General features: G+C 40.9%; 2 protein-coding genes across 5 annotated transcripts in view; one reads left to right on the forward strand and one right to left on the reverse strand.

Annotated features, from left to right (window-relative positions):
* tg (thyroglobulin) overlaps positions 1–13,231 on the forward strand; it is a 154,201-nt gene that overhangs the window by 107,164 nt on the left and 33,806 nt on the right.
* The window catches only part of sla (Src like adaptor), an 87,551-nt gene that overhangs the window by 13,166 nt on the left and 61,154 nt on the right, over positions 1–13,231 (reverse strand). For 3 of the 4 annotated variants that reach the window (XM_031903953.1, XM_004915041.4, XM_004915040.4), the window contains 2 exons: positions 3,037–3,124; positions 807–906 (listed from right to left, as the gene is read on the reverse strand). In XM_031903953.1, coding sequence (XP_031759813.1) covers positions 807–906; positions 3,037–3,097 — 161 coding nt within the window. In that variant the 5' untranslated portion in view covers positions 3,098–3,124. Of the gene's footprint in view, positions 1–806; positions 907–3,036; positions 3,125–12,144; positions 12,303–13,231 lie in introns of those variants that run through there. The other variant, XM_002939514.5, reaches the window with a different exon arrangement.

Here is a 13,231-nt window from a genome sequence, read left to right on the forward strand (position 1 = left end):
CCCATAGGTGGGGATATTGGGAGAAGATCCGCGGATTGGCCTGTGTATGGGGACCTTTAGGGACCAAACAACACCAATATAATTGTCTGGCTTTGGCCTATATGGCAGGACCGTATGAGGAGGTCAGCATCTTCCATTTGCATGATGGTTGTGTCCTCCTAAATTCTCCATAGGAAGGTATTGGACAAAAGTATTTTTGTTACCATTTTGATCAACTTGGGTCAGACTGTGATTCCTCAGGATTAGCCAGAGTTTATTTGTATAAATAGATTACCAGTTAATGAAGCCAAATTCTACTGACACCTTTACTTGATGGACATTAGATGCCCCTCTCTACATAGGCTTAGGCACTGAAAAAATCAATTATCCCATGGCCAATGAACCAATGCAAATGCCAAAACCAACCAGATTTCTCCCAAACCCATTCTACTGCTTCAATGGCCTAATTGCCATCGCCTTCTTCCCTTGTTATACACTTTCACTCGGAACCAACCCCTTAACTTAGCCACCATACTTCAGTTATAATAAAATAGTGCAGAAGGTGAAATATACATCAATAAGGTATTTGTTCCTCTGGCATTGGGCATTTTTTTGGCTGAAATTTCATCATTGTTCATTGTTAGTCCCACTGATGACAAGCAATTCCCTGCAAACTGTACGGGCTTCTTGGGCATTAGAAGAACATGGGTAAAGTCTACATGGATTCATGTATCAAACATTGCATAGAAAATGTGTATCTCAAGCCACACTGAAGAATTCTATGTAATAGAACAGAGTTAAATAGAATGTAAAAGGCAATTACTTACTCAGAAATGACACGTAGTTTTTCTCCAAAATTGAAAATTGGCTCACTCACATCAGGGGAAGGGTAGTCACAAAGTACTGCTAGGAACTCACTGTCTGACACTGGGAGATACCAACAGATAAAGGAAAGAAGCAATCAGAACCGATCGGTTATCTTTTCCTTCCTATCATTAGTAACAGTTGTCTTCGTTATCACATGATTCTGTGCAAGTGTTGCAGAAAGATAACAATGGGGGGGTTTATGGGCTGACTGTGTCGGGGGCAGCCAAGTTGCACTGGTAATTGATTGACTATGGTCTGAGCAAGCAGATATGAAGAGAAATCTGCTGATGGTTTATACATTGCTTAAGTAAAGACAAGATCACTGTATCCGGACAAAGGGTGGCTATAAATACCCACAGATACGATAGTACCAAACAAAATGTCTTACCATGATGCGTATGGGGTGGGCCTGTTCATCTTTACCAGTATCCATGTAGTGGGAATACTGGTTTGTTAAGGCTGTTTTGAGAATTTCATCTCCTAATGCACCACTGGCCACTACATGGTGCATCTACGGTTGAAGAAGTAAAAATAAGCCCTAACTTCTGATTGGCCACCTTTACTAAACTAATCAATGGATAATCATTTTATTCTTCTAAATGCACCAGTGGTTGAGCAGTAAGGCTGACATTATTGCAACTGATTAATATAAATACAGTATATATGTCTATGCCAAATGTGTGGTTACTAAGGGGACGTTACAGATTATATAGAAATTTCTAAAAACACTGGGTGCATCCACCAAGCTCTCTGGTCTGCGCAGCCACATCCTCAGTGCACATCCTTTCTGACTGACCAGCACGCAATATGTTAACTATAAATAAAAAGCTTTTTTTCTGATTTTTTTAGCACTAAAAATCATAGAGAAAAAAGTTGCAAGTTTTTCGAGATTTACTATGCGACAAAACGGCTAAAAATCCGAATCCGACAATTGGCCAGCTAAAGCCTGTTGAGATCATGTAGATCATGGCAGATATCTCTTCCCTTCCCTGCAGGATCTTTATTTGCTTTGAAACTTTAGAGGTTTTTGGATTATGAAAAAGTCTTTTCTGCAACTTTTTTCCTGCGTGTACAATTTTCAGTTCAGACTTTTTAGTAAATATCAAACATTTGTGGACATGAGTCTAATGGAAATTTTTTTTTAGAAAAGTTAGAGGTTTTTGTCGCAGTTTCGCGACATTTCTGCAACTTTTTTTCCTGCGTGTACATTTTCAGATTTTTTTTGGAAATGTCAAACATTTGTGGACGTGAGTCTAATTCTATTTTTTATAAAAGTTAGAGTTTTTGAAAATCTGCAGTTTCGCAACTTTTCTGCAACTTTTTTTCCTGGGTGTAAGTTTTCAGTTCAGATTTTTTAGTAAATGTCAAACATTCATGGAAATGAGTTTATTCAACTTTTTTTTTAGAAAAGTTTGAGTTTTTGTCGCAGTTTTGCGACATTTCTGCAACTTTTTTTTTTTACATTTTCAGATTTTTTTTTGTAAATGTTGGACATTTGTGGAATTGAGTTATCTGCCCTTTAGGAACAGATTTATCAGAATGTGAGTTTAGCGCATAATACATAAAAATTCACCCACATTCTATTCATTCCTATGGGGTTTTTAGAAGCATATTTATCAGTGGGTGACAGTTAGGGCTCTGGCACACGGGGAGATTAGTCGCCCGCGACAAATCTCCCTGTTCGCGGGTGACTAATCTCCCCGAGTTGCCATCAGAGAGCCGTCAGTTGCCATCCCACCGCCGAACATGTAAGTTGCCGGTGGGATGGCACACGCGGCGGCGCGATTTCGGGAAATTGCCGAAAAAGACTCGAGAGGCTTTTTCGGCGATTTGCGCGAAATCGCGCCACCGCTTGTGCCATCCCACCAGCGACTTACATTGTCGCCGGTGGGATGGCAGGGGAAGGCAACTCGGGGAGATTAGTCGCCCGCGAACAGGGGGTTTTGTCGCAGGCGACTAATCCCCCCACGTGCCAGAGCCCTTAGAGAAGACAATAAAGTGTGATTGGTGTAATTGATTGATTAGAGAAGACAATGATGTGTAATTGGGGTAATTGATTGATTAGAGAAGACAATGATGTGTAATTGGGGTAATTGATTGATTAGAGAAGACAATGATGTGTAATTGGGGTAATTGATTGATTAGAGAAGACAATAAAGTGTGATTGGTGGAATGAAACCCATAACGTACCTGTTTGGCAGGGAACAATGTTATCTGGGGGTGCAGCTGAGTTTTTCACAATGTTTCCCATTTCCACTTCTGTTCCAGTGTATTAATTCTACAATGAGAAAAAAAAATTAAGGAATACGTTTTTAGTTTAGGTCAGTTTAGCCAGACGTATCTCAAAGCCATTTATAAGGCTAAAGCCCTAGAGGCCCATCATTAGCTGTGGTTGGTCCTGGGAAGAAACAGACCTAATAGGCCAGTTATTTGTATAAATTAGAACAGCCCAACCTATGGCCCTTGAGTTGTTATTGTAGTTCACTTTCCAGCATCCAATAAGAACTCTGGAAAGAACTGGAAATTGACAATGGTACATCGACGACAGTTGGGCAATGAAGATGTTAGGCATTGATGTCGCCATCTTTCCCTTCTTTTGATAACTTGCTCTATGTGGCATTTCACACCAGATTCATATTCACACTAAACATTTAGTAAGGTGCAGGTCACTTTAAGAAGAAACATTTATATTCCAGTCTCGGTTCCCTACTCACAGCTAAGCATGGGGGTATTTACAAGGATATGAAACTGACTTGTTTATCATTTCTCTTTTCCACAAAGTGTGAAAAAATTGTTGTTTTGTAACTAGAAACACTAAGAGATAGAACAATGGTTTCAAGCGTTCCAATAGGGAATATTAATATTCGGGTAGAGGGAGCAAGAGGTTTTTTTTTTTAAACGGGATTGTGGTTATGACGCAGACTCCGCCTCCTTTTCTCGATGGTCATATATGCAGGATAGTCTTTGCACATTCACTGATCATGGAGGAAAGGGGTATCCCTTAGCTCCACCACTGGATTTAGCCACAAGTTTCAGCCTGTTGGGTTGAATTTTTTGAAGTTTTTTTTCAATATATATGCACCCAAGTAGCCCCCCTAAAGTTGCCGCCCTAGGAATGGGTCTATATAGAGTATGGCCCTGCACTCAACTACCTAAAATGACAATACCATAGAGATACAATTTGTTTCCCCTGGTTTTCTTATGCTCCCACAAAATGCTTCCTAACATTTGTCAGCTCCCTGTGATTGTACAGATGCAGCCGAATTCCTTTACCATGTTGTCGCTTCTATCTCTTCCAGTTAACACGGGTAAAAAAAAAAAAAAAACAACCTTTGCCACCATGTGGTGCATGGTCTATATATATTTTTTTTATTGTGTTTTGCTGGCAAGTCTTTGCACTCTAGCACCATCTAGAGGTAGGATTTAACACTCATAAATGGTGTCTGGACATGGTGAGACAAAATGTGAAAGCTTACTGGCTGCATCTTTACCTTTTCTTCTCCATTTAGCCCCTTTTGAATGTTTTTGAATGTATCTTCAATATGACACCCCCCTTTTAGGCTGAGAGTCTTTGAGTCTTTGTATTTTTTAGACCATCATTATGTTTTTATAGAATTGGCTTCTTAAACTGAATGCAGTATTCAAAGGGAGGTGTCACCAGTGATCTATCAAAACAAAAATGTCTAAGCTGCCTGATATATAACAGGGTGCTACTATTGAGCATTGCTGTAACACAAGGAGGCCCACAACAAATCATTAGTAGGGAATGTAGGGCCAATCCAGGCATACATTATGGAGTTATAAGGCAGCATATTCAGTAAATGAGCTTTGCTCCAGGCCATCGCTAGTAATCACATTGTATAGGAAACAGGCCCAGGTTTGTCTGGCAGGCAGCAGATAAAGCGTATTGTGGTTGCAATACTGTATAGATCATATGTATTTTCATTTCCTCCTTCTGTTTCGGTAAATGAGTACAGAACCATGTTTGTTACGTGTGGAAACATTGCTCCCACCAAAATTATATTGCCTGACTGACGACAACATGTGCAAATGCTCAAATACTTCAGACAGATACGTCTGGTGGAAGTTGCTACATGAGTCCTGCATTGGGGGTACTTATGTTCATAGCCGAACCCTATTGATATCATTGCTTATATCCTTAGGGGACGTACAGAGATGGGCCGTACCTCAAAGTATCACAGTGCAGTGTGTAGTTCTGTAGAGTAGACCATAAAGGAATGCACTGCGCTGACCCTACTTGGTATTTCACCAGTCACCTGTGGTTCTGCTCCACTGTAGCCTGGGTGAATGGGGTTGGACAGGGTTAGACAGCATTTTTGTCTAGAAACCCAGCCACTTATCATTGGGGCACCAGAACTCCTTTGTCCTCCTCCAAGGAATAACATCAGGAGCAGAACCACCTGAATTCATGCTCCTTTATGAGGTCCAGTATTTGGTCAATGCCAAAACAAGGTTACAAATACATGTAAGCAACCTGCTATGGTTCCAAAAATATCTGGCTTAGCGATTATGGCTAAAAGATATTCCTAGCACTAGCCTAGCCTGGCTGGCCTTCAGATGGGACCCCAAACAAGGGCTTTGAACTCCACAACAAGGGGCCAGTCCCACCTAGATCAATGTCTAGATCAACGGTTCTCAACCTGTGGGTCGGGACCCCTTTGGGGGGTTAAACGACCCTTTCACAGGGGTCTCCTAAGACCATCTGAAAACACATATTTCCGATGGTTTTAGGAATAATTTTATGGTTGGGGGTCACCATAACATGAGGAACTGTATTAAAGGGTCGGGGCGTTAGGAAGGTTGAGAACCACTGTTCTAGATAAAGCTTGCTCCATCTTTTGACTAGTTTTTCCTTTACCTTTATGAGCTTCTGAACATTTTTGAATATTAAAACAGAACATTGCCAAACCCACAGTAGGGTGTTTGTTATCAATCTGTAAATCACTGGCAAGAATGAGTTAATATTCTGGTGCTTCAGCTCCTATAATGGGTCTCCGTCTGTCTCCGACTAACCCCGCCTAACCCCGCCGTGCAGTTATTTTGTGATTAGTTCTGTACTTTTTTTAAAGAAGTGATAAGTTGCACAAATAAGGAAGTCGGCCAGTATCTTGCATCAGTTTCCATCGCCTCCTTTGCACAATAGGAAGCTCAAGAAGTGACAGCGACGAGGCTCAAAAACTGTTATTTTTTCTTGTGCAGCGTGTGAAAGCTTAAAGAAATACGGTCTGGTTTTAAAGTGAGGCAAAGGCTTCCAGCCAACCACTTCAATGTAGGGGGTCTGTGCGGGATGGCGGAGCCCTACATAGAGCACCTGTGCCCAACACTCGTACTGTATCTCCCCCTGGCATCAGCACCTGTGGGTATCAGTTGGCAGTATGAGATTAAAAAAAGTAGAATAGAAAAGCCAACAATTTAATTTGACAAAAAAATTGAAGACAAATAGAAATATGGGGTACTTTTTATTTCTAAATGACAGCAAATAATTCCCTCTGCCATTTAACATTTTATTCTTGAACCAACAAATGTATTTGTAGCTGTAATATTGGTGTGTAGGCGCCATCTCAGTGCCTTGTGCCTGAGTCTGAGCTTTCAGCCAGCGCTACACATTAGAACTGCTTTCAGCTAACCTATTGTTTCTCCTACTCCCATGTAACTGGAGGAGTCCCAAGCCGGACTTGGATTTCTTGCTATTGAGTGCTATTCTGATACCTACTGGGAGCTGCTATCTTGCTCCCTTCCCATTGTTCTGCTGATCGGCTGCTGGGGGTGAGGGAGGGGGATATCACCAACTTGCAGCGCAGCAGTAAAGTGTGCCTGAGCCTGATCTTTCAGCCAGCGCTACACATTAGAGCTGCTTTCAGCTAACCTATTGTTTCTCCTACTCCCATGTAACTGGAGGGGTCCCAAGCCGGACTTGGATTTCTTACTATTGAGTGCTATTCTGATACCTACTGGGAGCTGCTATCTTGCTCCCTTCCCATTGCTCTGCTGATCGGCTGCTGGGAGGGGGGGGGGATATCACTCCAACTTGCAGCGCAGCAGTAAAGTGTGACTGAAGTTATCAGAGCACAGGTCACATGGCTGTGGCACCCTGGGAAATGAAGAATATGGCTAGCCCCATGGGAAAAACAGATTACAATGCAGGATTCTGCTGGAGAAGCTCTATTAACTGATGGGTTTTGAAAAAAACATGTTTTCCCGTGACTGTATTCCTTTAAACATTATCTAGTTGGGTAAGGCAGTACTGTACTGACAACTTGTGGTTTGGAAATAACAAAAAAACTGACTATAGTGCGTGTCGCTGGGGGCAGGTTTGAGTCTGTAAGAGGAAGTTGGTGCAAGGAAGGAGCTCTGGGCATGGTTAGTGGTTCTGCCTTCGCTGCTGACCCTTAGTTGGGGGGGGCGGGGTTAAAAAGTATATTTTATTCCATCTTTAAAGAATTTACCAGAATGGAACCTCTAATATACAGTATATTAGTTTGCCGCCATATTAGTAACCCAGTATATTTAATCATTTGAACTCAAGCAGGTAAAAAATAATAAGGATAATAATAAGGATTTTTTCCTAGTTATTTCATGCCTAAATAACTCAATTGTATGCATTGGGGCACGCCAGCTTTTTATTTTTTGAAATAACGTGAAAATCATCAAATTGTATTAGTCCATTTATTAGAAGCCTATGGGAATGTTGCATCAGGTTTCTCAAATCTTTGCGACTGAGACAAAACTAAAACCAGAAAAAAGGGAATGGAAATAGGAAATGTTGCAGAATTTGATAAATTGTTGGAAAATTTGGTGAAGTCTTTGGGGAGGATTATTGCGCTAAGCCTGATTTGATAGTGATGGAAATAGGATTCCCAAATCCCAAAACAATATTCTTACACGCTGGCTTGTGTCTGACCAATGATCAAGATGTAGCTTTTTGCTTCATTTAAATACAACAGACAAACATGGAGTAAAAGACTGGCTTCTTTGGAAGTTCTAGATGCGCCATGTTGTTTGTTCTACCACGTCAAGCCATTTACTCCCCTTATATAATAATAGTAGGGTAAAAATGCATGACTTGTCTGAACTAGGTGCTCAGGGACCAGGGTCAGGGACAATTGATATGGAGGTTAAACTTATGTGATATCTGTGCCCCTTGGACAATTGATATGGAGGTTAAACTCATGTGATCTCTGTGCCCCTTGGACAATTGATATGGAGGTTAAACTCATGTGATCTCTGTGCCCCTTGGACAATTGATATGGAGGTTAAACTCATGTGATCTCTGTGCCCCTTGGACAATTGATATGGAGGTTAAACTCATGTGATCTCCATGCCCCTTGGACAATTGATATGGAGGTTAAACTCATGTGATCTCTGTGCCCCTTGGACAATTGATATGGAGGTTAAACTCATGTGATCTCTGTGCCCCTTGGACAATTGATATGGAGGTTAAACTCATTTGATATCTGTGCCCCTTGGACAATTGATATGGAGGTTAAACTCGTGTGATATCTGTGCCCCTTGGACAATTGATATGGAGGTTAAACTCATGTGATCTCTGTGCCCCTTGGACAATTGATATGGAGGTTAAACTCATGTGATATCTGTGCCCCTTTGGACAATTGATATGGAGGTTAAACTCATGTGATCTCTGTGCCCCTTGGACAGTTGATATGGAGGTTAAACTCATGTGATATCTGTGCCCCTTGGACAGTTGATATGGAGGTTAAACTCATGTGATCTCTGTGCCCCTTGGACAATTGATATGGAGGTTAAAATCATGTGATATCTGTGCCCCTTGGACAATTGATATGGAGGTTAAACTCATGTGATATCTGTGCCCCTTGGACAATTGAAATGGAGGTTAAACTCATGTGATCTCTGTGCCCCTTGGACAATTGATATGGAGGTTAAACTCATGTGATATCTGTGCCCCTTGGACAGTTGATATGGAGGTTAAACTCATGTGATATCTGTGCCCCTTGGACAGTTGATATGGAGGTTAAACTCATGTGATCTCTGTGCCCCTTGGACAATTGATATGGAGGTTAAAATCATGTGATATCTGTGCCCCTTGGACAGTTGATATGGAGGTTAAACTCATGTGATCTCTGTGCCCCTTGGACAGTTGATATGGAGGTTAAACTCATGTGATCTCTGTGCCCCTTGAAGCAAGGCCAAGTGTACCCTGTGTACAAATACATTCCGGCCAATTATGTTCCTGTTCACTTGGGTTGGATTATGTAAGAGTTTCATATGAATGTTTTTCTACCAACCTACAAGAGGTCAGGGGGCAGTTTTTTTGTTTTTGCAGTAGAACTTTCCCAGACACTTTGACTTCTCCTTTGAATAGGGAGCCCAGCCTTAGTGTCAATTGCAAAATGATGTGGGCCGGCATATGTTGAGATCTCAACATAAAATAAATGGTCTATTGACACATAACTGTCCAAACTGTTGACCCAATGGTTTATGGGAAACTAATTCTCCCTTGAACAAATACCCAGGGTCATACTGGACCAATCCAAACCCTTTCCCCATGACAGATCTGATCTCTCTCCCCCTGACCTAAGTAAGATGGTAAGCACGTTCAGGAGAGGGGATAGGACAGGCGATGGGGGCTTCTACGGCGGATGTGGGGGCTGGGGTTCCTGATGCATAATACATGGGTGGAAACAACAGAGCGAGACACCTGCTCATATCACTTCTACTGGTGGCTTGAAAACCCGCCCTAACCTTCTCTGGATCCCTTAACATTCACCAAACTGTTCTAAGAAGTACCTTCTACTTGATGGTGTTCCACATTATGGACAGATTTGTTACCCACAAAACCCCAGTACTAAAGCACACCAGATAATTGATCTTATACTTAACAAAGGCAACAGTCCCTTTTCTATAAGGAAGAAGTAGCATTGACCCAACAAACTGCACCCTCACAAGTGACAATGCTTTGGGGACAATAAACCTTGGAATGCGTAGTTGACTCCATGGACAGTTGCTTGTTGTACACATGCCCAGCAAATTCATATTCCATATGCAATAACCGCAGATGTGTAATATTTACAGAATGGTACATTCCCAGCTGTTAATTAGTAACATAGAACAAACAGTCTATTGAGTAGAGATAATTTAGCTTATCCACCTTTGACGTTGACGTCAGCCGTTATCCCCCCCTCATTTGCAGCCTTTATCTGTCTCAATGATATAGAAAGAGATCAATGGATAGCTTCCCATAATAATTAGTGGTAATTAGCAACAGATACTGCTGCTCGCTGTGTTTCTCTTCAGGCGATCAGTCGAGGGACATGCCCTCATCATGAACCACCACCTGTTCGTTTGCACCAGGAAGGAAACAGCCTGAGATAATCATTGAAATGTATAAAAAAGATAAAGATAAAACCAATCATGTTAGAATAACCCAAGAACAAGCGGCTTATTCCCTGATGAAGCCATAGACACAGTTGGGTGGCATAGGGGGACCAGCCTAGAGGGACTTGGTGCCTCAGGTCCCAACATAACTAGACAGGCGCAAGAACTAGGACATAGGAATATAATAAAGCAAAATTAGCAGCAACTTCATCCCTCTAATTTAGTACATACAGTAATTTTTGTGGTTATTTTTTATATATTCTACCTAAAGTGCCCCTGAACCTTTTTGTGAGAATTGTTGGGCTTGTTCCATCTTATTTTGGCGCCTCTGTATTTCCTGGCTGGTCAGTTTATTTCTTGTTGTTTAATTTTTTATATAACTTTATTTTCGACAAACTCCAGATGCTATTGCGTACCATAGTTTTACTTCTGTGCCCTGCCAATAGGAAATGCTAAGGTTTTGCCTGATTTTTGGGGGTTCACTAATCTACGCACCCAGAAACAGGTAAATTGTGCAGGTACCAAAATGTTTGTGTTAGGTTTATATCTACTTTTCAGGTACAGGTATAAGACCTGTTATCCAGAATGTTCGGGAGCAAGGGTATTCCAAATAAGGGGTCTTTCTGTAATTTGGATCCACAAATCAATTAAAATTCAAGAAAACATGAATTAAACCCAATAGGGCTGTTCTGCCCCAATAAGGGGTAATTATATCTTAGTTTTGATCAAGTACAGGTACTGTTTTATTATTACAGAGAAAAGGGAATCATTTAACCATTAAATAAACCCAATAGGGCTGTTCTGCCCCAATAAGGGGTAATTATATCTTAGTTGGGATCAAGTACAGGTACTGTTTTATTATTACAGAGAAAAGGGAATCATTTAACCATTAAATGGCTGTTCTGCCCCAATAAGGGGTAATTATATCTTAGTTGGGATCAAGTACAGGTACTGTTTTATTATTACAGAGAAAAGGGAATCATTTAACCATTAAATAAACCCAATAGGGCTGTTCTGCCCCAATAAGGGGTAATTATATCTTAGTTGGGATCAAGTACAGGTACTGTTTTATTATTACAGAGAAAAGGGAATCATTTAACCATGAAATAAACCCAATAGGGCTGTTCTGCCCCCAATAAGGGGTAATTATATCTTAGTTGGGATCAAGTACAGGTACTGTTTTATTATTACAGAGAAAAGGGAATCATTTAACCATGAAATAAACCCAATAGGGCTGTTCTGCCCCAATAAGGGGTAATTATATCTTAGTTGGGATCAAGTACAGGTACTGTTTTATTATTACAGAGAAAAGGGAATCATTTAACCATTAAATAAACCCAATAGGGCTGTTCTGCCCCAATAAGGGGTAATTATATCTTAGTTGGGATCAAGTACAGGTACTGTTTTATTATTACAGAGAAAAGGGAATCATTTAACCATTAAATAAACCCAATAGGGCTGTTCTGCCCCCAATAAGGGGTAATTATATCTTAGTTGGGATCAAGTACAGGTACTGTTTTATTATTACAGAGAAAAAGGGGAAAAAAAGTTTGAAAAATCTAAAATTGAGTCTATGGGAGACGGGCATTCCATAATTCGGAGCTTTAACAGGTTTGCGGATAACGGATCCCATTCCTGTACCGGTCTTTATCCAAGAGTTGGCCTAGAGCACCTGAATGTATGGACACTTGTCATTTTCTGACTTAAGTGAAGAGTTGTCCAACAATGGATAATACTAATAGAAGTCAATTTGCAGGAGATTTAGGAAGGTCGGTGAGTTCTACCGTAGAGTCTTGCAGATTTTCCCAAACACAGAAGTTTTAGCCATTGCAAATACAAATAAGATCATTGCTCTGGTCACTCCCCATGGCACACTCTAGAATGATACCACTCAATATATAAGTAGAACTGAAATCCCCCTACCTTAGAATTAGTGGGTTTATGCCATTGCTGTACGGTGCACACAGGCTGCCGGCTTTATGATGGAGTGTTGTCAGCCCCCAGGCAGAAAGTGACAGAAAGGAGAACGTCCGGGTTTAGCTTTATACATACAGAGGAAGTGTGCGGCTCTTGCTGCAACTGCCGTTTTGCCTCATTGTGTGACTTTCACAAGGAGAATTTGTACAGAACGCAGGTTCCTGTTTATAGAATGCGCCCATCCCAGCGACGCTACAGACTTGTGCAACACAACTATCAAAGCATCATCTCACCTATTGCCTGGGAACATGCTGAAGCGCCGTTATCCACCCCCAAATTTCCCTTTCCATCTATAGCATCACCCCCATTTCTCATGCACTTGTAATAATATAATATGCCAAGTTCTGATAAAAATTCCTACTGCTACGTGAAGGTCTGTACCATGAGTGGATTATAATTATGTTGCACTTTGCACATAGACATTTCAACAGGAAAGCTCCTTTTTTGATATTTTTGGATCAAATCCCTCCTTGGCACTAGTTAAAGAAACATAAAGGTGAATCAAAAACATCAGGTTTCTCTGTACCCCAAATCTTATCCTGAGACCAAGTTCTACAGCCTGGAAACTAGGGATAATTCATTTTTTTTTCTTGAACATCAATTTGGAAAGGATACAGAAATGAGAGAGGGGGAGGATTTATGGAAAATGTGCAAATGCAAAATTACATTCAATAGAAATTCAAGTATTAAGGGATTGCATGTTTAGGGGTCACTAAGGGATTGGGTTTTTCCTAATCCAAGAAAACGGGAATCATTTCTAATTGAAGTCTTCCGTTTTGAGACTTATTAATCCAAAAAAAGCCTTAAAAATGTGAATGAAAAAAATCAGCAGCTAAAACCTGCCATGGATATTTTATAATTAGTTTTTGTTTAACTTGAATTTTGATAAATCTACCCGTAAAATCAGTGATACCTAACCAGTGACTCGGGGCAACATGTTGCTCCCCAACCCCTTGGGTGTTGCTCTCAGTGCCCCCAAACCAGGGAGTTATTTTTGAATTCCTGACTTGGGGGCAAGTTTTGGTTGAATAAA

Source organism: Xenopus tropicalis, chromosome 6 (assembly GCF_000004195.4).
Source record: "Xenopus tropicalis strain Nigerian chromosome 6, UCB_Xtro_10.0, whole genome shotgun sequence".
In the NCBI taxonomy this organism is placed as follows: Eukaryota; Metazoa; Chordata; class Amphibia; order Anura; family Pipidae; genus Xenopus; species Xenopus tropicalis.